This window comes from Corvus kubaryi, unplaced genomic scaffold, assembly GCF_017639235.1.
Source record: "Corvus kubaryi isolate FWS band 111438036 unplaced genomic scaffold, C.kubaryi_AGA036_p1.0 132, whole genome shotgun sequence".
In the NCBI taxonomy this organism is placed as follows: Eukaryota; Metazoa; Chordata; class Aves; order Passeriformes; family Corvidae; genus Corvus; species Corvus kubaryi.
Genome location: NW_024580666.1, coordinates 3,391,394 through 3,416,869, shown reverse-complemented (window position 1 = coordinate 3,416,869; position 25,476 = coordinate 3,391,394). Strand labels below are relative to the sequence as shown.

At 36.1% G+C, this 25,476-nt stretch overlaps 1 protein-coding gene across 7 annotated transcripts in view; it reads right to left on the bottom strand.

Moving 5' to 3' along the window:
• ROCK1 (Rho associated coiled-coil containing protein kinase 1) overlaps positions 1-25,476 on the bottom strand; it is an 85,560-nt gene that overhangs the window by 36,627 nt on the left and 23,457 nt on the right. For all 7 annotated transcript variants that reach the window (XR_006016447.1, XR_006016448.1, XM_042030160.1 and 4 more), the window contains exons 2-11: positions 16,305-16,386; positions 12,542-12,642; positions 11,589-11,726; positions 10,239-10,414; positions 7,408-7,492; positions 5,649-5,793; positions 5,223-5,361; positions 4,727-4,818; positions 4,383-4,542; positions 1,906-1,972 (exon numbers count right to left, since the gene is read on the bottom strand). Coding sequence is in view for 5 of the 7 variants with exons in the window: in XM_042030160.1 (XP_041886094.1) it covers positions 1,906-1,972; positions 4,383-4,542; positions 4,727-4,818; positions 5,223-5,361; positions 5,649-5,793; positions 7,408-7,492; positions 10,239-10,414; positions 11,589-11,726; positions 12,542-12,642; positions 16,305-16,386 (1,185 nt within the window). In the remaining 2 variants the exon portion in view is untranslated. The remainder of the gene's footprint in view (positions 1-1,905; positions 1,973-4,382; positions 4,543-4,726; positions 4,819-5,222; positions 5,362-5,648; positions 5,794-7,407; positions 7,493-10,238; positions 10,415-11,588; positions 11,727-12,541; positions 12,643-16,304; positions 16,387-25,476) is intronic.

The following is a 25,476-nucleotide window of genomic DNA, read 5'->3' as shown; positions in this document are numbered from 1 at the left end:
AACAGGCTTCCGGACAAAGTTCTGCACAATCTGCTATCAATAGACTAAAGAATACCTCAAGAAAATCCTGAGTTACAATTAACTCAGTATAAAAGCACTCCTTTAAGTTTTAGTTTGTTCTCAGTTTCCATTTTGAGTAGGAAGCAGGGGAGGAAAGGACTATAGGAAAGTCTGTCTGCAGCAGAGAAGTCAAGAAAAATCCCTCTGGAACTGTCATAGTGTTTCATTTTTCTTAATCACTACAGCATAGTGAGTCTGATTCTGTACCCTGAGCAATGAAGAAAACTTAAGATCCAGTGCAAAAGCATCTGTTAATCATCTTTTTCCAAAAATCTAACTGTTTACAGGTGGTTATGGCAGCACTAAACCAAAGTAAGCAATCAGACATTGAATTCCATTTTTGCACAACATCATGGCCTAATTCTGTGAAGTTTTACACATTTGCAAAACAATCGATTTCTTGGAAATTTGTGGCACTCGTATCTCTCCCAGAAGACATTCAGTACGTCAAAATGCAGAGAGACCAGGTAACACCTTGTGTTATATTTCCAGAACTAATTAATTTGCTAACAGTGTGTCAACATTACCGTTTTCATTACAGCATGTAATGAAAGAAAAACAGCTGAGAAAGAACTGTGGGGTAAAAATACCTTGCAGTAAAGACTCAGCATTTATTTAAACCTTCCTACACTTAAAATTCTTCCAGACCTTCACCTCCCAAAACTGCTAAAATCACAAGACATTCAAATATGTCTGACAATATGGACAGGACTATTGAGGGCTCTTTAACTACAGACTGAGTAGTATTCCACTGAGTACGCCAAGTCCATTCAGTACCTCTCTTCAAAGTCAACCAAAAGCCAGCACACAGTTTTTAGTATTTTCAAATATTTGAAAGTCTGGCTCTGGTTTTAAATTTTACTGTATCAACAGTCAAATGCTCATTAGGAAAAGAAAATATATCAAACACATCAATATACAAAAAGAATCAAGCCATTTCAACGAATAAATTCAGTTGCTCAATAAAGGACATAATCAGTTCCCCTGCCCTGTACAAATTTTCTCTGGGTAGTGCCATGTGTCCTTAAACCTTTTTATTGCCAGTTTAAGAGAAAAGGGAACACAAATCAGTATCTCTTCTACTCTCAACAGAAAACAGAAAAATATACTAACAAAGTAGATCATAGTCAAAGCCAAGATTTCTTTTAGAGTTAATTATTAATTTTTTGACCATGCTTTCTTCTGGAAAGAATGTAATTTGTAAAATATCAAACCAGTCTCAGGGAATAGCTTGATTTATATCAGAACTTACATAGAATCCAAGCATTCAACCAAGTCTCAAACACCTTAGCATATCTTGCCAGAAACCTGACTGCCAAGATGCTTGGGAATGAGTATTCCCAAGAAAGAATTCCTGACCATTTCTTGCTAGGTGAACTGCTCTAGAAATGCAGATCCTCAATGCCCCAACTCCCAACAGCTTGTGGGGAAGGCTTGTGAAGGAGCAGAATGCCCAAGTTTGGTACATTATCTTCCACCTCCCACTTAATTCACTGGAAGTCCAGACTCCCCATGGTTGCCACAAAGATACCCAGGATTGATAAGGTACTCTAAAAACCACTGCACAAGCACTTTGATATTTCTAAAGATAAAAACTGTGAATCCTTTTCCACAAAACATTTTGGCTATTTTACTCAATTCAGGAAAATCAATGTTACATTAAGAAGTGAAATTCTGCTTTTCCAATAGCTTTATTAGGGAGGCCATACTAAAGAGCTAAAAATTATGCATCGATTTCTCATATCCCAAACACTGAGACAACTTGAAACATTTCTAACTCAAAACAGTTTATGCCTATATGTGCAGTAGACTCTTTATTAGGATACAGTAAATATGAAGACATACCACACTTTTGTCCACACTGGAGCCTGTTCTGTTATCATTGGAATTTTCTGCAGGGACACCTAAATACCTGCAAAAACATTTTTTAAAGTTTTATTTGAAGAGCTGTTTAAAGGCAAGATTATGAAAAAAATATTAAGATAATACAGACATCCTAAAATATAACTCCCAGATTTATTGCTCCAAAATATGGATAATCAAATAGTAACATAATCAGATTTAAGCACATATAATTGAAAAATTCAATTTATTATAAAGGTTAAAGTAGAAAGCTGCAATGGAAGGCCTCCAGAAAAAAAGGATTTCTGCCAAATACTAATACAACCACTTTTCTTTTTTTAAATAATAATTAAAAAAAACTTTGCTCTCCTTGGTTACAACACTCTTATTGGCTCCCATCCCATAAATATTTACTCAGGCACTTATGCAGCAAGTAGCAGTCATGAAGCAAAGTCTGCAGAGATTGTGTGACTTTCAACAAAGTTACTAAGAGTTCCACACACAAAAAGTTTGCCCTGAAGCCAGTGTTCTCATTTTACATAAATGTTTTCTAAAAATACCATAAATTTCTAGTTGTGATGATTCTAAAGAGTCAGGTAAACAAATACAAATTACTATTTTTAAATTCCTTCGGTATTTGATGTGACATTCTTGGCCTGGTAACTGCTCTAAAGAGACGTAAAGTATCTATTAAGGGCATCAGATTATGTGAGGAATAACTCTCCAACACACGAGCTGAGAAAGATGGACACATCCTCTTTTTGTTTCACGTGGATCTTTTCAGATGCAAAAAAACCTCTCCAAAAGATCAAGGAGGGTAAAATCAAAGGCATCTCCAAACCACGGTCAAATTAAACATCAGGCCAGCTTTCAGACAATCAAATGACAAAGTGGAAATGAAGCTGTTTCATTATAGAATCAGGCTTGCTGTTTGGAGCACAAGAAGCCACCATATTTTACACACCAGGGTTGTTGAGCAGTAAGAATGTGATACTTAGGCACAGCACCAGCTCCATCAAATCTAGAAGAGAACTCACAAGCCAGATAGGGCTACAAAGCGTTCTCAGCTGGTATTCCAAAACCTGTGTTAAAATGGCCAAATACAGATTTATTTTTCTTTTAATACTTGAACTGTTTCCAGTACAAAAAGAAAACAAAAGTTATGATTACAGGTTTAGCAAGCATGACTAGTCATTTCAGAGTTTTCAAGACCATCACACCACAGCAGAATATCACAGGACAAAATTCAATTCTAGGCCAGCATTATAGTTCTAGTAAGCCTACAAAGTTATGATAGTAGCAGGGAGGAGCAGAGCTGTTCAGTGACAGCAAGAACACAGCCACTTAGCTCTCTAAATTCCTGGTACTGTCACCCAAATAGGAAAACAGGGAAGGAAGAAATTCTGTTACTAACAAGCTCGTAAAATGCTACTTCTTGACAATATATTCCAAAATATTCCTGCAAGGCAAAAATTAAAACTTTTCGAAGTTACAGACTAAAGTGAGAACAGCAGGTGAAACTCTTGAACTCCTGAACGCACCCAAAGTGTATGGAAACCCTGCAAGTCCTTCTACACCTTACCATGGCAAAAAGTAACAACAAATCCAACTCTTTGCAGAGATGGAAAGAATTTCACCACAAGCTTGGACAATTGTTTCCTCTTCTATGCAAGGATGAAAACCAGATTTATTTCCTTTAAGATTTTCCTATCCAGAAATGCTACTAAAACTAACAGTCTCTATCTGACAGTTCTAGTAGAAGTTTTAGCCCATTTTAAGCCTGACACCACAATTAAAACAGCTTTACAAGTAATAAAGAGTTATTGAGATTTTTGAATGTAGATATAGCTAACCATAGGGCCTACAATAATAATGACTATTGAAAACATGAATTAATACATTTTAACTGATGTAGTTTAGAAGTCTTTCAAGCAATAGTGAAAACCATAAAGCATCACAATCTCACTCTGCAGTGAATGTGTACTTAAAAAAAAAGAAAAATTATGAAGCAGAAAGCAGGCAAGTAGGAAATATTGCTAGTAAGCCAAGGTTTAATTTACTGCACACTAAAACACTGATGTAAAGTATGGAAACTTCATATACAGCTCAGGGACAGTAATTTGCAGTGAAACAAACGGACTTTCAAACCCTGATTCATGACTCTACACACACAACTCAGTGCTCTGCAGACAGCTCTGCCTAGTAGTGGCAACAGTGGATATTTCCTGCTCAGCTTCTGCAGCATCACTATAAAATCTTCTCAGTGCAGAATAGGACATTCAACAACACAATGTGATATTTTAAAGTAATGATGCCTAGCAGTACTGGTTATCACTGTTAAAATATTAAAAGAACAGTTTTCAGTATTCTGAATGATTAGTAAGGATCTGAATAGACTTAAATCTAAATAATGGTTGGTAAGAGTCAGAAACAGTGCCAAAAAAAAGAATACACTGTTAATTTGGTTTCTGCATACGTACCGACGGTTGCTGTAGTATGTAAATCCTACAAAAGGAAGCTGGTTGCCCACAAATGCTTTTGGTATGGGAAATGTTTCTTCCTCTCCTTTGTCTTCTTCCAGATCATCAAAATTACTAGTGTCAATGTCACTACTTAAGTCAGGCACAACTGGCGCTACAGCTAGAAAAAATGCAAAATATTATGATAATAATTATTATAGTACTCAAATCACTAAAAAAATTTTTGCTTGGTATAGAGTAAATACAACTTTAAACTCCTTTAAACAAAATAAACCAGAGTCCTTTTGCTAACATGATACATACATAAACCAGACCATCATTTCTGAGAAAAGCACTGTACTTACTGTCTCTGAGTGTTTCCCAAGCCCACTGATCATTTTTGAAGAAAAGGTGCCGTTTAATTTCTTCTACACCATTTCGTCCTAGCCTCACTTCCCTGTTAAAGAGCATTTTGGTCAAACACGTGAGATTCCATAAATTATTCTGAAGGAAAGACTCATTTTAAGGCATAATCTAACAACAAAGACAGTAAAATACCGCTCAAGCTCCGGTAAAACGTAGACGTAACTCTAAAGTTTTCATAAGAATGTATCTATATGACCACAGCAGCTACATTTCAGAACAGTTTGGGTTTAACTTTTGTCTCTAAGAAGCTCTGCTGCTTCTGTTTCCACCATCATGGACAGCTCAGGCAATGGCCAAATTGTTATACTGCATTCCTGCCCAAGTATTTGAGCAGTTTAAGAATGCACACAAAACAAATACCCATTTTCCTTCAACATGACAAGAATTATTCTTAAAGAAGGCTTACTTTCATGATGAGTAAAATACAAATCTTACCTATCAGTTAAAAAGGCACAAATAAGGTTTTTTGCCTCTTTAGAAATGTCACTGTCATCAGGGAAAGTAAGGGAGTTCTTATGGTTCATAATCTTACTGTACGTTCCAACCAAAGAATCTGCATAAAAAGGTGTATCGCCTGAAAAAGCAGAACCACGAACATTAAAAAGATCAAAATTATTGTAGACTTGATTTGCAATATTTGAATTACATATACAACAATATGTGCAATCAAGCGAACAAGAGGCAAGGACAAATGTTTGAGAACTCTACCAGAAGTTTTCTAAAATATATTCTGTAAATACCAGGATCTGTAAACCACAGCTTATGCCAGAAGAGTAATAATGTTAAAAACAAGAGTGATTTTAACATGGGATCCTACTTAAGTAGTGTAGTGCAGTCTATTTTGATGATCCCCCTACTCACCTACAAGCATCTCATACAAGAAGACTCCAACTGACCACCAGTCACATTCCCGCCCATAGTAACCATCCCCTCCCTGGGACTTCAGTACTTCAGGAGAGATGTAGTCAGGTGTTCCCACAGCCGTGTCACATCGTACCATTCCTTCCTACAAAGGAGAAGAAATCAGCCAGGCCCAAATTGCCAGTAAGTTCCATGAGTTTATGCAGCCTAAGCAACATCAACAGATCCACATCAAATTTTGTCAACAAACATTCTTTTTTAAATGGATTTTTTGTATTTTTGAAGTCTAAGCTGCTAAAGCCAGAACAAAGCACTAGATCTGTCAAACACAGTGGAAGTTACTTTAAAAACCTCAGTTAGTATCCAAGAAGTAATCAGAATTGCATCTAGGCCCCGCACACACCACACAGCCACTCATGCCTGTATAAATAGAAATGTGTCATTTGCTGACAGGATGTACTGTAAACAGTGAAAGCTCCTCTGTTAGCATAAATGGGTCAACATTAGGGATTTTGATAACAGGAACAGCTGAACTGCAAGTTTTTGGCCTCTGGCCAGAATGCTAGGAAGACTAAAGGTAGATAAGGCTTTGAAAACCTAAGAAGGGAGACTTCAAAGCAGGTAACAGGTGAGAAGAATGTTTGATGTTCCTCACACCCCTGAGAAAGGGCTGGCAGAACTGAGATCAGTCACACTGGAGCTGTCATCCAGAATGCTAAAGCCGCAACCACACACCCTTTTCCAGTACCACTCCGGCACTTCTGAAGTAATCCTATGCCATTCCTAGAAATTGATCAGTAGAAAAATTTGCATAAAAATATATAACTAAGCAAATAAAATAAATGCCAATCTAGCGTTGCATATGCAGCAAATCCTAAATTAAGCTCCTACACTGAACAGCTTTTCTTCTATAGAGTAAATTTTCTCTTTCAAAAGATGAGAGGAACCAAGACGAGGCTCAAGACTACTAGGATTTGTACGCAATAACCTGCACTTGGTTTTCATCGGTGCCTTTTATTCAGCACCTAAGTACAGTAATTTACTCAAATCCAATGGAATATGGTGAGAACATACTGTACATATTACGCCAACTCCACTAAGTACCATGTATTTCAGACTTCCACCATATGTGTTCCTCAAATATATGCACAGGCTGGCACAAACCAGTCAGTTTTGTGTAGGGAACAGTGCTACAGAGTATTCGAATATTGTTGCAAAACATGTTTTTTAATGACTTGAGAATACATTTTTAAAAAATAAATAATTCTATGATACCTGTTTCCTTCAGATTTGTCTTCGCGCTACGTCAGCAAAGGTTAGTAAGTACAACTGGTATTCAGAAACTGGCACATCAGTTTTGATTCTTTCATTTCTGGCACACTATGTAAAAATCATCTCATTTCTTTGCATTAACTTTTCATACCAAAAGACTTAAAGAAATAACCCCGAGCATCTAGAGACAATAAACGGCTTGACTTCAGAAAGTTTCTTTCGAAAACAGTACTTGAAGAACCATTTCTGCACCTTACACTGTCACTGAATAAGAGGCATGAATCTCAGAATCACAGAATGATTTGGGTTGGAAGGGACCTTAAGGATAATCTAGTTTCTTTCACTAGACCATGAAGAACTGTAAGAGAGCAGAGTGGAACTTTGCATTCTTCTTATCTAGCTTAAAACTTTTCAGTATCTTTTTTTTTTCACTTTTAAGTATGTTTTCCTTTCACAAACATAAAAGTGAAAATACAAACACATTTACCTTGTTCATCTTCATACAAGTACCAAAATCTGCTAATTTTAAATGACCAGCTTTATCTAGCAGCATATTATCAGGCTTCACATCTCTGAAAGAAGAAAAATACATATTTTAAAAAATAAAAAAAAATCCATTTAACTTATGAAAACAATGGAAGTCAACTGCTTTTCAGCAACATTGCATGGAAAAACAGCAACATTAAAGCACCACTGCTGCCTCCATTTTTTTCTGATTTCTCTAAGTATCACGACCAACACAGATTGCATTTTTAAAAAGTAGACCACATGAGAATACAGCCTCAAAGTCATCAAATATAATACATCTGGACACTGATCTTGAACCTCAAGTTCCTAAAAAACACTCACTGGTTACATCAAAAAGGCATTGAAAACACAGCTTCTTTTCTGTACCACTTCTATTTCAACAACTGGATGTCATTTTCAAAAGTCTATTATTGTGAACAAATATTTTCCCATGACTCAAGAGGAGCATTAACTTATACTCCTCTCCATCAAGTACTTTCACTGGAGAAGTTTTCATAAAGTAACTGGTAAAGTGCAGCATGTTGATGTTATTGAATATACTGACACAGAATAGCAGTAAGAAACAATTATCAAGATAATGTAACACAAATTTCAGGAGAACTATATTTCGGAGACCTAAAAGGAGAACTCTGGTCATAACCATCAGATGAAATGTAGTGCAAATGTACCAGTAGACTCACAGAATAATTTTGATTGGGAGAGATTTTTGTAAGACTCTCAGTTAGCTGCCTGATGTATAGCTACAAAGTCAGATTCAACTTCAAAGTTACATTAGGTTACTCAAAGTCAAATCCAGGCAAGTTTTCTTTTTTTTTTTTTTTCTCTTTCTTTTTTGAGGATGGAGATTCCATAACCTTTCTCTTGTACTGTTTGACCTCCCCATAGTGGGAAAAAAAAACCTCCTAATGAATAGCTATAGTTCCTTGCTGCAACTTGTGTCATCCATTGCCTTTCATCTTTTCAAGTCTGGCTCCACCTTTTTTATAAAGTCCTGTTGGGCCACTGGGGACTAATGCTTTCTGTCTTGCCTGAGCACTGTTCATGTTGTGAACAGAGACAGTGCTGATCCCAGTATCAAACCTCTGAGGAGCTGCTGGTAGCTGATTGTTGCTGGACAGCACAATCTATTCAAAGAGTATCTAGACAGTTCTACCTGTTAAAACTGTACCTTTCTAACCTGCCTACATCTACAACCTCGCTAAAGTCAAGACAAAGACTCTGCCTCACCAGTGAAGCCCATCATCTCAACACAGAAGGTAACTGGTTTGGGAAGACATGCATTTCCCTTCACAAATCCATGCAGGCTGTTCACAATCACCTTCCTGTGCTCAGAAATGGTTTCCTGAGAATTTAATTCAACTGCCCTCAGGCTGGCTAGCCTTCAGCTCCTCTGACTCTCTCCTCCTGGCCCTTCCTGGGGCAAGACAGGTGTGCCATTTGTTTCCTTCCAGTCATCAGGAATCTCCCAATTCCCACACACCTCCCAAGGTGACAGCAAGCAGTACCATAAGGCTACTTGCCAGCTCCCTCACCACCCCTGGCATGTCCCACCTTGTGCCTTGGGCACATACATTCAGTTTGCACAACTAGGACTCAGCTTCATCTTCCTCTGCCAGAGCAATGCTTCCCTCTCCCAAGCTCTGCCACTGGGCACAGGGACCCAAGAGGCCTGAAAGCAGACCTTCTCAATGAAGGCTGGGGCAAAAGCAGCAGCCTCAGCCATTCCCATGTCCTCTGTCCCTTGGTCCCTGACCCATTAAGCAGTAGGCTCATTTTTCTCCTTTTCATTCATCAGAGTTGAACAGATTAACTACAGGGAAAAACAAATTCCAAAGTACCTCCTGGTGTCAAAATAATCTAAATTTTCACAAAAAAAACCTCGCTGTGCTGCTGGCATCTTCTAATGCCTGCTTTCTAAAGCTTGCAATACACACGTACAAATGGTTCATTCAGCCAGATAATTTACCCATTAGATTCAGCATAGCTACATAATTAATGATGCTCTAGATCCTACTCAAGCAATGGATTAGTCATTTATTTTGTTTTGTGGCTGCTTTTTTGCAAAAGCTTACATGTTAATGCTGATCCTGTGACCAAATTACAAACTGAAAATGTATATACTATAGGGTATACTACACACTACTCAAAGTCTTCCTGTATTTTCGGTTGAAAAAAGTTATTCTTCTGCTCCTAGTTAATACAATTTTTAAAAGGCTAGCAACAGATACAAGTTCAAATACCAAAAAGAAAACTTCTCAACCTATCTGAGAAATTATTACATTTCTCTTTAGGGCAAGTACATAATATGAAACTAATACAAGTCCCTTTGCTCTGCATCTCAATTTTCCATCTTGCCCCTTACAAGGAAACATATGGCTGGGAAATTTTCCTCACATTGTTCACAGATTCTTGTAAAATGGGTCACTGAGGCTTCAAATGCCTAGCAGAGAATTAATTCCTAACAGTGGATACTACTGTGATCAAATTCCCTAAACAGCTTTTTCTAATCAAAAGGAAAGAGCCATTTTGGGGTCAACATGCTCATACCATTTTTGTTCTTGTGATCTCTTGGTAAAGTGGGACAATTTTATTGCTCCCCAAACTGAGGAACACTTTTACTGTATCACCTCAGACTTAGTTTCTGATGGCAACAACTTTGCAATTTGTAAGATGGAATAATTATGTAACAACAATAAGGAAGTAATATCTTGAATTTTAAAACTGCCTAAACTGAAGTAATTGCAGTAGCATCAGGAAATAAACAACCCTATGTAACATCTTCTTTCTTACCTGTGTATAAAACCCATTGAGTGAATTGCATCTAATGCAAGTACAACTTCAGCAGTATAAAATCTTGCCCATTTCTCTGGAACATCGTAGTTACTCATTAAATTCACAAGGTCCCCGCCAGGCATGTATTCCATCACCATGTACAGGTAACGGTCATCTTGGAATGCGTAAAATAACTGCAAAAAGCAAAAACAAAAAGTAAGCCACTTAATATTCCAGTTATCTTTAATATTTTGCTTGCTGGCAATCAAAGGCATTTCTGAGAAAACTGATTTCCAAAGTAACAGAATTTCTACAATTACTGCAGCAATTCTCATTATCCTGCAGACTTCCTAAAAAGAAATTAACCTCTAGAGCAAATTTTAGCCAGATCCTCCATCCCTTTATATTACCGTGGAAGAAGTGCTGGTTACAAATCAAGATTAGTGAATTTGGTACAATGAATTTTGAGATAATTTCAAAGAATGCTCATTACATTAAGATGACAAAATGCTTCTTTTCTCACTGGGATGCTAGCTGACACATACACAAACATGAAACTACTGTATTGCAAACATCTGCCCAATTCTATTTGTATTATCACTAAATGTTTACTTTTTATTGTCAACAATTATTATATAGAAAATAAGCCTAAACTTTAAAGAATAAAAATATCTCCCTCAAAGTTGTCAGCCCTCTGTTCAACATCAGTAGTGCAAGCAGATTTTTCTTTACTTAAAATTGTACGAAATGCTTAAGTTTAATTCCATCCAGACAGATAGTAATGCAGTTACCCATCTGACTTGGGTAAATCTTGAATGAGTTTGTGTAATTCCAACCTAACAGAAGAATTTATATGCTTAAGGGTAAAAACAGTTTAAATTAACAAGCTGACATGTGCACACACAATGCATGATGATTGGTTCAGGCATGCTCCTTAGAATTTCAAAGGCAGCAGTACCTCCCAAAAAACTGTCAGTGACAACACTAAAATGAGGAAAAAATAGCCAGAGTGGGCAAAATTTGAATCAAAGATACACACAGAAATTAGAATACACAGAAGCTGTGTCTTAAGTATGTCTTTCTAGTATGCTGGATGCCTCAAATAATTGCTATGGAGCAGATACACCAATATATATCTGGCAAAGAGTTTTAATAATAAACAGAATAGTTTATCTTGTTGTGACAAAATACAGTTTGAAGCAAGTGCAATACCTGCTCTTTTGTACAGCATTCCCAATGTTAGTCGTGTATTCCCTAGCAGACCAAAAAACCAAAAAAAGAGACTTTGAAACATGTAATTCCAAGTCATGCAGTGTTGCAACCAAACTATCCTACAATGTCAATATTTTTAAAGTAGTATCACTTTACCTGAACAACCCAGGGACTATTAGCAAAAGCCATAATATCCCTTTCTTCCCAGAAGAATGCAGAATCTGATCTTTTTATCATCTCAAATTTGCTCAGAAGCTTCATAGCATACACTCTCCTTGAGGATTTATGCCTTACCTGTGAAGACAAATGTGACACGCGGAACATAGTAGTTTGCCATATTAACACACGATGAACATCACTGAAAGCATTACTTTTCTTGCTCTACCATTTAATACGTTTTATAAGACTCTTCACATTACTATAAAGGATTATATACCGTAGGTCCACAAAATAATTATATCTGACAATGCATTACTTTTAAAATACTTGCTAGAACAATTCAACACAGAAGTCCATAGGCATAAGAGTCACGTAATTCGCATGTATGCGCCTTTAAAAGAACAAATATTGGCAGTTAGTGTTGTTAAATACCATAAAGTTAAAACTATGAGCATTTTCCAGAGTTCATTAGCAGATGTGTATACTTGCTGCTGTATTTCCAGTTTCTCCCACCAGCACTCAATTAAATAAAGCAGGATGAACAAGCCTGGCTGCTAACCTATCACAAACAACACACATCTCTCATCTGTGAGAACTATGTCCACAAAAATCTGGTGCAGTCCCTGAACTGGCAGAAACTCTTCTAGCCTTTAAGACTTCAAGTGTCCATGTAAACAGTGGTAAAGGCTAATTTTCTTGATTATGAGAATACACATTGAATTTTATTCTAAGAGAGAAGACTACAATGCAAAACAAGTACTTGTGCACTTGGACAGGACCGAAATACAACGTTTCCAAAAACATTTCCATGAAATATAAAGGAATAAAATTTCACTGATCTAAAGGCTTTAATATTTAAGACTGCATCTTCAGAACACTACACTGAGAAACAGATGCATGAGCAAACACTATAGAATACATTCAAATGTACAAATAGAAACTTAACTTACCAACTGAACCTCCCCGAATGCCCCTCTACCGATCACCTTCACCACTTCATAATCTTCAGCTTTCATGCGCAGATCTCTCATTTTATTTACTGTGTCTTTATCTACACAGAACAAAATTCACATTTCATATACAGTCAATTTAATTAAACCCATTTCTCTAATTTCAGTTTCTCGTAGATTTTAGAAGTGCTGCTCAAAGAACCTACCTTCCCATTAAAAAACTCTCTGCAGAATGCACGACCTCATTCTCATGACCACAGTAACCAAAACCTGACAAAACCTAATGCAATTACTCTACCGTACAATCATATTACAGGAGATCTTAATTTAGGAATTTTTTAAAAATAATTACCTGCGGGGAAAAAAAAAAGCTATGCAAAAATTTCATATCCAGCATGAGCCTGCTTGCAAGCTGATCAGTATAATAAGATTATTTTTGAATAAATATGCAACACATCTGGGAAAGCGTATCAGAAAATACACTACAAGACACTTGAAAAAATATTTTTAGAAAAAAGTTCTGCTTTTCTGCACTTTCATGATTCCTAATACTCAAAAAAAGTAGATTTTAATTTAAAACATGCACTGGGAATCATTGCAATTATTTATATAAACCTGTCATTCTATAAACTAGAATAATTTACAAACTCCCTGTGGGCAGATATTCTAATTCCAAATTTGGTAAAAGATTAAAACAGTCTATTTTAATCCATGTGGGTCAACACTGGCATGAGACTATGTAGAAAAGCTTCATGCTTCAGTATTTCTAAAAGCCAGGAAGTTCTACTAAAACAGATATGCTTCTAATAAAATAAATTATGCAACAATGTTTAATTTTCAAAAATAATATTCTAGGCCTAAAAGCAAAGTTTAGAGAGAAGTAAGGACTGCGGAAGAAAAAGGAGGAGAAATAAAATATTTTAAGTTCAAATGTTACAAAATGAGGAGGCACTTGACAGAAAATTATCATTCAATTTCTGCCTACACAGGCCACGACCTAAAACAAAAGCAGCCTATGTACAATAAAAATTCAGTAAGATTTTATTACTGCAACAGGAACAAACATAGTTCTGTTTGAATAAATACTCTGTGGCATTACTATCTAATGTAAAGCCAACCCCTTTACAACGCAGCACAACACAGGTTGATTCTGGTAAACTATAGCAAAATTCTAAATTCTGACAAATTCTTTCACACAGGGATCAAAATATTCAGGGGTTCCAACAAATAATTTCTTATTTCCCCTGGTGCCAACTGGCCTACAGTAGAGGAGGAGCAAGACTATACAGAACTAAAATACAGCAATTTTCATGACAGCAATTTTCTAGCTATTGTTAACTTCCTGCCTAGTAATCTCACAACAGGAGGTTCACCACTTCTGAATGAAAAAGCCTGACATTGGTGCAAAAGAAAGTGAAGCATAGTATGAATCCTTTACATGGTATTCAACCACAAGCCTTGCCTACGAACAAAGCAGAATTAAGGAAAATATATCTGAAGAGCAACCTAAGATAAGGATTTTAAAATAACGTAAACCAAGCTTGTGATCAGTTGCAAATTGAAATTTACTCCTTGAGATAACTGAGTGTTAACAGGTATCTTCAGACAATGTTACAGTAACAACAGTGCTGGAAATTCGACCTCCATACTCTAAGATCTATTATACAAGGTTTGTCAGGCTGCAATATACTTCATTGGCAGTTCCTTATCTCCCAGGACCAGTGGAGGACCTGGCCAGCTTATGCTGTATGAACAGCTGGGGTGGCTCCCACAGCAAAACATCGCCTTCTCCAACTTGCCCTGAACTTTGGTTATAGGCTTAGATGCTGCCTTGAAATAAACTGAGTCACCACTGCAAAGCAGGGCTCTCGGATACCTTTAATACTCATTTCTTTATTCTTTTAATTCTATATGGTAGATCATCACTCAGGTTCTACATCTGCAAAAATCATCCTCATAACCTCAGCTGGTAGAGGCAGAAATAAGTAAAGAGGGGATAGGGAGTGGTTCACAGGGCAATCAGTCTATAAAATAAAGGAAGCAAACTCCCATTTTATTTGCCATCTAGAAATGTATTTTAAATTTCTGCAATAATGGTGCAAAACAGCTAATACTGCATAAAAGATATTTAAAACAGCCTTCTAATAAAACTACAATAAACACAAAAATGTCTTTTTAACTATAGAAATTCAAGGCAAACTAGACTTCAGTGTTCCCTCTAAGGCCACTACTTGCACATCCACAGCTTGCTTTCATATTTCAGCAAACGCTGCAAGTTAATATTCTAAAGGCAGTTTGAAGGGAACTAATATGTTCTGTTCTCCACTTTCAGATTACTTCAGGTCACATCTTACACAGGATATAATTTATACCTAAAAGATATTCATTATCAGTCTGTAAATGTAAAAGTTTTCTTTCACTCAGCCCCAATTGCAAAAGTGAAGCTTTTTGAGACTCACTAATGATTTCACTACTCATAAAAATTACATTCAAACTATCTGTTGCAATGACTATTTCCTTTGCCTAATACAACTTCTCTTTTCTCCAAGAGTTTCACCACACCTTCTCAGTAAATAACTGAGTATACAAAATGTGCATGTAACTCAGCATATGGTATCAATATAGTTTGAACTGTTAAAAGTTAAACAGAACATTTGAGCTTAGGCTTTCAGTAACCAGCTTAAGTGCAAGTGAGCCATCAACTAGTGGATTCATATATTCACACAAATGGAGAATCATGTAAAATGAACACCACAAATTCACTATCACAGGTTACAGCTGCACTCAATAAACCATTTGAGAAGACCTTGGAAACAGAAAAAAGCCCCACATAAATTTCAATGAAGCAAAGACAAAAATTATTTTAGTCAAATTACTTTATATTTCCCACAAAAAACATTTATTATAGAATTCAACTGAGATACTTAAGCCCTTAAAAATCTAAAAATATTAGCTTAATTTCAAGGTTTGCCCATTAGTCCACAGGCAGAAGCAAGTCTTCGATCAGCAAACATTTCTGCCATATTCTTCAGAATTTCTCCTTTTGGCAGCCTTTAGAAAAGATTTGATTCTTAAACGCCATTTTGGGGTTTTGTTCGTGGTTTGGTTTTTTCAATTATGAAAATTATGGAACTATGATTTCTATTTAAAAAACAAACTTTATTACTTTAAAATGTTATTATAGAGTATAACATGCAGGAAATCTGGTAGCGGCCAAATACAGAGTAAATGCAGACAATTCTGCAGACACATCAGCCGCATACACAAGTGAATGTATCAGCTATGCAATATGAAGTTTTCATGAAAAGAGAGCTTTTATACTAAAAAAAAAAAAAAACCAAAAAACCAGCCTACAAAATGTGTGCTCCAGTCTGTTATTATTTAATACTGTTTCCTGACATTGTATACATCATTCTGTCATTTTACTGTTAATTGCTTATGATATCTTGTATATGAAATTAGAAAACAAGTTATGGGAATCCAGGGAGTTGCCCTAACAAAGAGAACAGGCCTTTCTCTTAAAAGGCTTTGTGCCACCGCAGGCAAGGCAACAGACTGGACATTCAGTTGCTGGAGATAAGATTTGTATAGGCAGCTGTCACTTCTCACTGAAAAATAAATAAATAAGACTCTTACAACAACTTGCACCCAAAAACTCAATGCACACCAAATCCCTAGCTGCTCTTCAAAGAGCTAGAAGAGGTGTTTTCTTTTTGATACTATAAACTTCTGTTACTTAGTAAATTAAACATTAAATACTTACACCTGTTTAAGAAGTTGTCAATGTTCTTGTTTTTTCTTAAGGCAGGAAAATCCAAGTCATATACCAAAGCATCTAATCCATCCTGAAAGAAACCAAACAAAACAACAAGCAAAATTAAGTACTTGGAAAAATAATTACACATGCTGCTAACTGAAGAGCCAAGATAAAAAGCCAGTTGTCCCTATCAATTTTCCATGCAAATGAAATCATTCACATTATTTAATGACTGTTAGCAGTTACGTGAAACAGCTGTCACTCCTTCACTTCCATTGGACCCATTAAAATTTAATTCCACACACTTCTATGAATTATTAATTACCCTAATTAGCTCTATACTTTCATGAAAAAAATTACTTTTTCCAAATACAAGAAGAACAAATAGCAGTTCTAATGAAGTTCAGCAATATTAAGAAGTCACAGTGTATCACACAGTAGGGACTTGAACATGAAATGGCAACTGGCAAATAGGACAATGATGGTAAATCTAATTCTCAGAGTCAAACCCCAGATTTTACCCATTGAATCAGTGTGAATTCTCATGAACAAGATACTGGCTTTATACATTCCAACTTAAATCTAGAAACAAACAGCCACAAGCCCATCTGGCACTACTACCACAGCACACATCCCCATGAACAAAAGTAAACCAAACATCATCAAAAAACTCAAGAGAAAAATACAACAAAGAAGGAGATAACTTTAAGGTCTCATTAAGTGCCATGAACTTTGTGACTTGAAGGTTAAATCTATGTTTACCAACAGGTATAAATGATTCCTCAGTGGATAGCATCTTCTTGGAGTAAAACTAAACCCAGTCTTTTGGCTGAAAACCACAGATATGGTTTCTACTGAAAAATGATCAAGTATTCTAGGGAATTACATAACAAAGAATCATAAGAGCGTTAGGGAATCCTCTGTCTCAGGTAGGTATTGTGTAAGTGACAACTGCAAAAACAGAGATGCAGGTCTTAAAATACGAATTGATGGATGTTACCAAAGCACACTAGAGATGTACTGCTATTTACTTGTCCAGTTCATAGCTAGGTGTCTATGTTAGCTATTTTTGACCTGGTTGGAGCGAGATATTAGACCAGACATACCTTTGATCTGATCAGTTCAGAAATGACTAGAACTAATTTGATTGCTTTCAGCTTTTAAAAGGATTTTTCAATCCTTTTTTCAGGATTGAAAAATGACCCATCAGTATTCGCTAAATATATCAAGTAACTATGCCTGAACAAAAGCTAGAGTATAAGCTTTTTGAAAGCTTATTTTCCAGGAATATATAGTTGAGAACACATTTGATTTGGACTGAAACAGTAGTCTTTGATCTTTCACTTCAAGTTCAAATCTATTTTTCGCCTCAGTCTTTAGGACTGACTTTTAACTATAAAAAACCCAAAGTGCTATCAAAATCAACATTATTTCTTGGCTTGCAGTCCTCACTTTTAAAGTATGTGAGATAGAAATTATTTACTTAAGATATAATAAGAGTAAGCAGTAAAATAATGCTAGAATTTGAAAACTGGTAGCTGCAAGGATAATCAGAATTACTTTAAAGGCTAGATAATATTAAATTTGTCAGTTTCATGAAAACATTCCTGTTTTAAGTTACCTCTGCACACAGTGGCTCATTTTGAGCTAAGAAATGTTAAAATGAAAATTATACAAATCAAGAAAAGCATCACAGTATTTCAGCTCTCTAAAATAAAGCCAGGTTTTGCATCTTGTGTATTAAAGGGTCATCTTTTTGGACTGACACTGACGATGAAAAGGGAAAGCAAATAGCAAGGAAACAACATTTAACAGGTCAGTAGTAGAAATAAGAGAGTAAGAGGCCAACAACAATTTGGACTCAAGACAGATGCAGAAATAAAGCTACTCAGGGTAAGTGTAACTTAGTGAGAAACACTTTGCAAACTACTAAAAGACACCTGTTCCAAAAACACATGGTAAATACCCAGGAAATCCAGGAAAAAAAAAATCTATTCTTTGGTAAATTCAACCGAGAACCATGATAACTGCTTGCACAGCAGCACAAAGTCCACTAGTAGCTTCTGTGCATTTATCTCAATGCTGTGTGAAGCAGTAGGAAAAAAACAGCTATGAGGCTATTGGGTCACATCCAGTGATTTTTAAAAGCAAACTAGAGATGGCAATGAACTGTCAAAATTTGGGGCCCAGTCTGCCGTGAAGCCTTCAAATCTGTAGAGTCAATCGATTTGTCCAGGTTCAGGGCTAACACAGAAAACTTCCACATGCCAACCAGAAGCACAGAATTCTCAAATCCTGGTTGGCTCTGGGGTTCTGCAATTACCTGTTTCAATTCAGAGCTTGCTTCAAAAGCCAAAATTCAGTCTTTTGCTTTATAGGAAGGGAGGTTTTAAACACTGAATACGAAAATATAGCAAAAATGGGAATATGTTTAAATTTATAACATCAATCTTATTTTTGTATCATACTTTTTCTTCCGAAATAATACTACATAAACCCGTACCAAAAGAAGCATAAAGTATAGAAAATGTCACAGTTTCCGTGGTGTCTTAGGCATGTTAGGTATTTTGTTGTGTTATTTTTTAAAGTTTTAAATTAAAGATGGGAAAAAGTATACAAATTCACTTTTAACAGGCAAAAGCAAATTTCAATTCTGTTTAATTCAGAATTCATCATATACAATGTTTCCTGTTCTGTTCTTCGCCTTCCAGTTCTTAGATATGAACTCTATCAAGTAAAATACTTAACTAAAAACTCTGAAATACAGATTCAAGCTACTGATCTCACATTCATTTCAAATCATATTTCAAGATCATGCAAACAATATCTAAGGAAGCTACATGCCAGTAATTGCTTATTTTAAAGGCTCTTCAATAATCAGCTCCCCTTCGCTACAGTATCCAGAATATAAACTATCCTGGTTCAAAACTTACATCAAAAAAGGTAGGGATGGGTGATATTCTATAACTAAGAGACTTGCAAATCCTTAACTGTCAAAATAATTTTTTTTTGACTGAAGTAAGTTTCTGAAGAAAAAAAACACCTTGGTATTTTAGTGGCAGACTGCAAATGTAAGAGTGAGCTAAGGGTAATTTTATGGAATCATAATGGAAGTAAAATATTTGGGATACCTAGTGTATAACATAAAACATGAAACAGTCTGTTTCCCTTACATCAGCTAAAGCAGGAGAACTTGCAAACACTACAAGCTGTGCCAGCACAAAGGGAAGCACAGAGGCACAGCTATTTTTAAGTGGTATCACTGGTGAACAAATAGGGAGGAGTACACAAGCTCAAAGTGAGTGCTGGTTCAAAGTGGTGCGGGTCAGAGAGACGGGAATATATGACAGAGTTTTAGAAATAATGGCTTGCAGAAAAAGGGTAAAGGCCAAATGAGACACAAAATCATTATTGGCAGTGGCTGCAGAGATAACTCATCTCTCAGCTTTCTTCATTCCATCTTGCTCTGTGGGAACCCAGAATGCAGAGAATATTTCTCTGCCTGTTTTGAAGTGTTCTACCCCCCTGGACAACACTGTTTGACCTTTGTCCATGGAGAAAATTGCCTACCCTCTGGGAAGAATTAGAATCTACACTGGTGTGAATTAGGTGATAGAATACTATGTAAGATTGTCACAGGGTGAAAAATTTAGAGGTTTTGGGTTTATTAATATAGTAAATAAAAGCAAAAAACTCTAATTGCTCAATCTTTTAATACATCATCTGACTTCTTTGGTAACACAGAAAAGAAGGAACATCATCGTTCCATCAAGACCTATAAGCAGCCATACTCTTCGCCTCTTAAAAAAAAAAAAGAATGACATCATTATAATAGGCAACCATACCTCCAAAAGTTTCATGCACTTTACTAAAATAAGATGGCCTCATTTTTATGATGGATTTTTTCTCCACTTGGATGGGTTCCATGTATTTTAGTATGCATCTTTTTTAAATACAGCACACTCCATACTTCTTGGAAATACAGATTGTGGCTTAGAGGTATTTTCAGCTAACACTGAGTTCCACCTTATTCTGTCATTACACAGCAATCTTCCTGCTTAGTTTTGAGGTCTACACAGACATTTTCCTTCCAACAATTAAAACCGAGTACTAAAATAAATTGGTTTATACCTCCACTTATGTGGTAACAGTATTTCAGAGGTAATTAAAAAAATGGGAAAACTGCCTTTCTAATGTTCTCCAGTCCGTTTCATGGTCTGATACAGACTTTTCTATATCACATTCATTCAATGAAATCATCAATAGTTTCATTATCTATTTAAAACACCTCATTTTATCTGGAAATTTTTTTAAAAGGCACACTAGGGAGCCATTACAACATGCAGAGCTCTTCTATACGAAACCAACAATTCCACATAATCTGTTGGTTCACTTTTATTCATTACTACACCACACTTAAAAGTTTAAAAGGAATAGTTATACGGAGTAAAATCAATGTCTGTCTAGATGCATAGACTGGCTCTGGAGATGACAGTAAGAATGTCCAGGAAAGAGGATATGAGCAAGTCCAGCACACAGTAGTACTGCTCAGGTGTATGTGTGAGCCAGAAATGGCACTGTCATAATTAACTATCACAAAGATTTTCTAGGCAACATTTTTTTCAGTGATTTTCTAAAACATTTCTAAGCGTTTTCTCTGGTTTAGTTTCTTGCATTTACAGCATCATGCAGATGTGAATTCCACCACCTACAGGCTATGTGAAAGTGTACCTCGTTTTGAGTGTACCATTCTTCAGCCAAAAAAGGGACAATGATTCTTTACCCATGTACCCCAAGACAGCTTCACACACTTGCAGCATTTCACCACTGGCCATCTCTCTTCCAATTATCCTTGTATGAAAGCTGTTTCAATTCCCACCATCAGCACCCTCTGGTGCTTTGTTATTTCCACCATGTACTTTCTAAATGGGGCAGGGGCATGTGTGAAGAAAACATGTATCGTATTTAAGCTGTGAGCACACCGTAAGTACACGATGCAGTACAACATTTCCTGTTCTGTCCTTCATTACATTTTCAGTCATTCACCAAAATAGCTGGTTAATTTTTATAGTCACTGTGCACTAGTTTGATTTTTCCACAAAACTAGGCATTACAAATCAAAGCTAGTTCAATGTAACATAAGATGTAACATAAGTACATAAAGATGAGAGGTTTTTCTCCCATGCAGTCACTCAACATTCAGTGATGAATTTTACCTACCACTTATAATCAGTCAGGCACCACAAAGTATTAATTTCTTCTTTGATTTGCTGGATCTTTAATTTTTACTGCTCTACCATCATTAATTAACCATTACTCACCATTTTAGATCCCTTATGACTGTGAAATACCACACACCTGTTAAACCCCATTACCAATCTGTTTTGAATAGACTGATCAGCAGCTTTCCATTCATTTGTCTATTCATACAACAAGCCAAACCCAACAGCCTTTTCCATTAGTTTCCCTTCAGTTTTCCTAAAAATACAGAATGCTGGAACATAAAACTTATCATTAACACACACATTCACTACACAATCTATTAACACTGAATTTCTCAGGTTGTTACACTAACTTCCTTTCATTAGATTCATCTAAAATGGACCGGTTTTCTTCAGTTGGACCTAAGCAGTGTCACATTAATTGGATACTTTCCCAAATGTTGGTCTATACCTATTTCCAAAGTTTTAATGCATCAAACTGCCAGTCCTACTATGACTATACTAGATTTCTTTGCTCTGCAACTACATTCCTTAATCTCAAAACTCACTACAACTATGTAATACTTGTTTTATTCAGATGTATGAACTAATATTAATGCAATTTTATATGGCTATTTCAAAATATACACCATCAACCAATTCCAATTTAGCAAAACATATCTCATGATTTGTAAGTGATATAAAGTAGAAAATATACAATCTACATTGTCAGGGTACAACTATAGCATTTTTGTATTTTGAAATTTTATTTAATTATGACATAGTATCATCTAGCACATAATAAATAAAAATGTATGAAATTCAGTTAAAACTTTGTTATTGAGACACTTTATTATTTTACTATTTATTTAGCACTCAAAGAACTAAAAAAATACTTAATGGGTATTACCAGCATACAAAATTTGCATTCCTTGGACAGACTGGCAGCTACCCAAGTTTAAAGTCTTTGCCACTTTTCCTTTTTTGGAGAGATGAAAGTAAGTCTTGAGCTCTACAATTCTTAACTGTCCATATTTTAGTTCCCTGTATTGTAGCCATTTTCCTATTTCTATAGTACTATGAGCTTCCCCCACTACTCTCAAATCAACAAACCTGACCGACCTTGATTTGCACATGTTCATAACTCATAATAATGTCCTGTCATACACAAGTGATCTCTCTGGTCAACTATACCAATAGTGCTACATTTATCTATCTCTAATCAAGTACACAAAAGATCCCACTAAGTTTTAAGTTAATCCCACTCATTAATTTTGCTGTCCAAATAAGAGAAAACTGCAATTCAACATTTCATCTTCAAAGTGGACAAGACAATCTAGACAGACTTAAGGCACTTCACTTAAGACTTTTCATTAAACTGTTAGAGCAGGCAAAGTACACAAACTGACACATGAGCCTGAGTAAAAGGTCCTTGATTCATCACCCAGCACGATACAACTCTACAGACCTCCTTGCCTCCTAGCACCTTGCAATACTCATAAGAGGTCTTGCTAATTTGGTTAAATCAATAGCCTTTCAAAAAGAAATATTGGGGAAGTGAAGTATTAACTCAGTAAAGAGCTAAGAGTTTGACTCAGGGGAGATTTAACATCTGCATAAGGAGATCTTGAAACTTCAAGGCAGTATTATTGAAAGCAGTATGGATTATTGCTTTCATTTTGGCCTTTTTAAAGGGTTATACCATGTGTAGTTGCAAACGCCACCCACATTCTGTGTACTTACATGCATAAGTACATGTCCTTGCCTTCTGTTCAAACAGTAGCTGTTCAACATTTGCTCTGACCAATTCCTAGAACATACATTTACTACCTGACTCACTAGATCATAATTCAATATAAATATCTCAATATATATTGATACACAAACACATATATGAAAACGCCCACTGTCACTAACACCAGAGCTAAAAGACCTCTCAATATTGTTACATCCATATTAGCACTGAAAGAAACCTTTGCAAGTCTTTAGACAGAAGCACATAAAAGTAGTAATGTTTTTTCACATGCACTTTTGGGTGTTGCTGTTTCTCCACTCCAGCAATGGATCCTACCACCTGAAGCATCTCCTAAAATGAACTAAAAATGTAGTGCGAATCTGTGAAATCAACTCATATACAGAATGTGTGCAGGAGTACTGCCAGCACCCACTACACAGATCATTCAGAGAACCTACACACCTCAGTCTTTCGCTAACACTGAGGGCAAGTCATAGATCCTTCACACCACTGACCCTCTCTGTCCACTGACTAGATGCAGAAATTTTGAATCACTAGATCTGTTCTGAATGACACCTATTCATCAGACTTTTTATGCCTAAAATTATGGAAAACTGACATTGTTTGAAGACGCATTCCAGAAAATCTATTTTAGTGGGAGTTTTTTTCCCCCTCCAAACTCAAACTTTTAACACTGTATTACAACATTAATTTCACTCCACTAGCATAATTTATTGTAGTTAATAGTCTTTACATCCAAACTTCAATTTATTATATTAGTGCTTTATTATTTCAATTTGGCATCAGAATTAATTCCACTTAGTATTCCATCTTTAGGAACAACTATCAGATGAGAGAGGATGATGAAGAACATAGACCAAGACAGCACCAAGAATATATTTCGGTGAAATCTAGGCAGAAACAGGTACAATATCATTTGAAAATAGTTCAGGAAGGTGTGAAACCAGAGTAAAAGCCAATTGCCATTAAGTCAAATTACATGGATTCATTTCACAGCAAGTGAGATCTCCAGATATTTCATTTTCTTAAAAATGGTTCACTTGCACTGGTTAATATGCTCTGTGGGCAAGTTTTACAAACTTCAAAGCTTCTATACCAAATGTGAAACATTCTACCATGAACAGAATATATAAAAAGACTAAAGCAGAACTATCTGGAGGGCTATGCAGGTTCTTAATATTTTAATGTGTAGAAAATAAGAAAATAGCCTACTTTAGGTTTAAATGACTTATCAAACCATGTTTGACTAACAGTAGAATTAAATAAAGCATAAGTACAGCTTGCTAAAAGTGCCCTCTTCAAGAAAACTGTACTAGATGTGAACACACATACACCTAAAATATATATATTTAAATAGTGTTAGAAGAAGTAGAAGTACTGGTAGTTAAAGAACTGACTGATGTTTATCACCATGGAAGCAGCATTCCACAGCCACTGCAGCACTTGACATTAGGAAATGCCTCACAGGTCTAGAGTTCCCAGCTACAGTAACAACTGCAACTGGAGATGAGCAGACAACCTGACACACAGCAGGGTAACACTATCCGCAGAAATACCTCGTGGTGGAAAAAAGTGACTTCACATCCTTTCCACTTCTCAAAGTTATGGTATTAACCAAAAATAAAAGGCAAGCTCTGATCCCTAACCTACTTTTTTTTTTTTTTTTTAAAAAGCCGAACCTCACTTGTAAATTACACAAGCAAATGCCCTTTGAGGTCCCCAGAGCTTTCTTGGTTATCCTGTGAGGGCAGATTCTTCCACAGGCAGCACAGAGATCTGTCGTTCCGATTTGGGAGTCCCAACACTTTCATTTTAAACACACACACTTAAAACTACCAATTTAGATCAATGGGAGTCAACACTGTAAGGAACGCTCATTAGAAAGCAAAAGTAACATGGATAAAAATTAACACTGTGGATGCAAATACTGGTACATAACTTCCCTTCGACAAAATGGTATAAAGACAGATCAGAGATAGGAAAGAATGAAGACAAACTGGTCCAGTCCCAGCTCAAAAGTCTAAGGCTGCTTTTGCAGCAACCTGCAACGAGTTAAGACTTCAACAAAAGGAAAAGAAACTGCACAACTCCACTAAAAACCAGTGGTATTTACCAAAGCAAACAGAACTCCCTCCACATCTGTTGCCTAGGAAATTGCTGTCTGCCTCACAGATTTTTTTCCAGGCAGGTATCCATGAAACCTGACTGCAGAAAGTAAGCT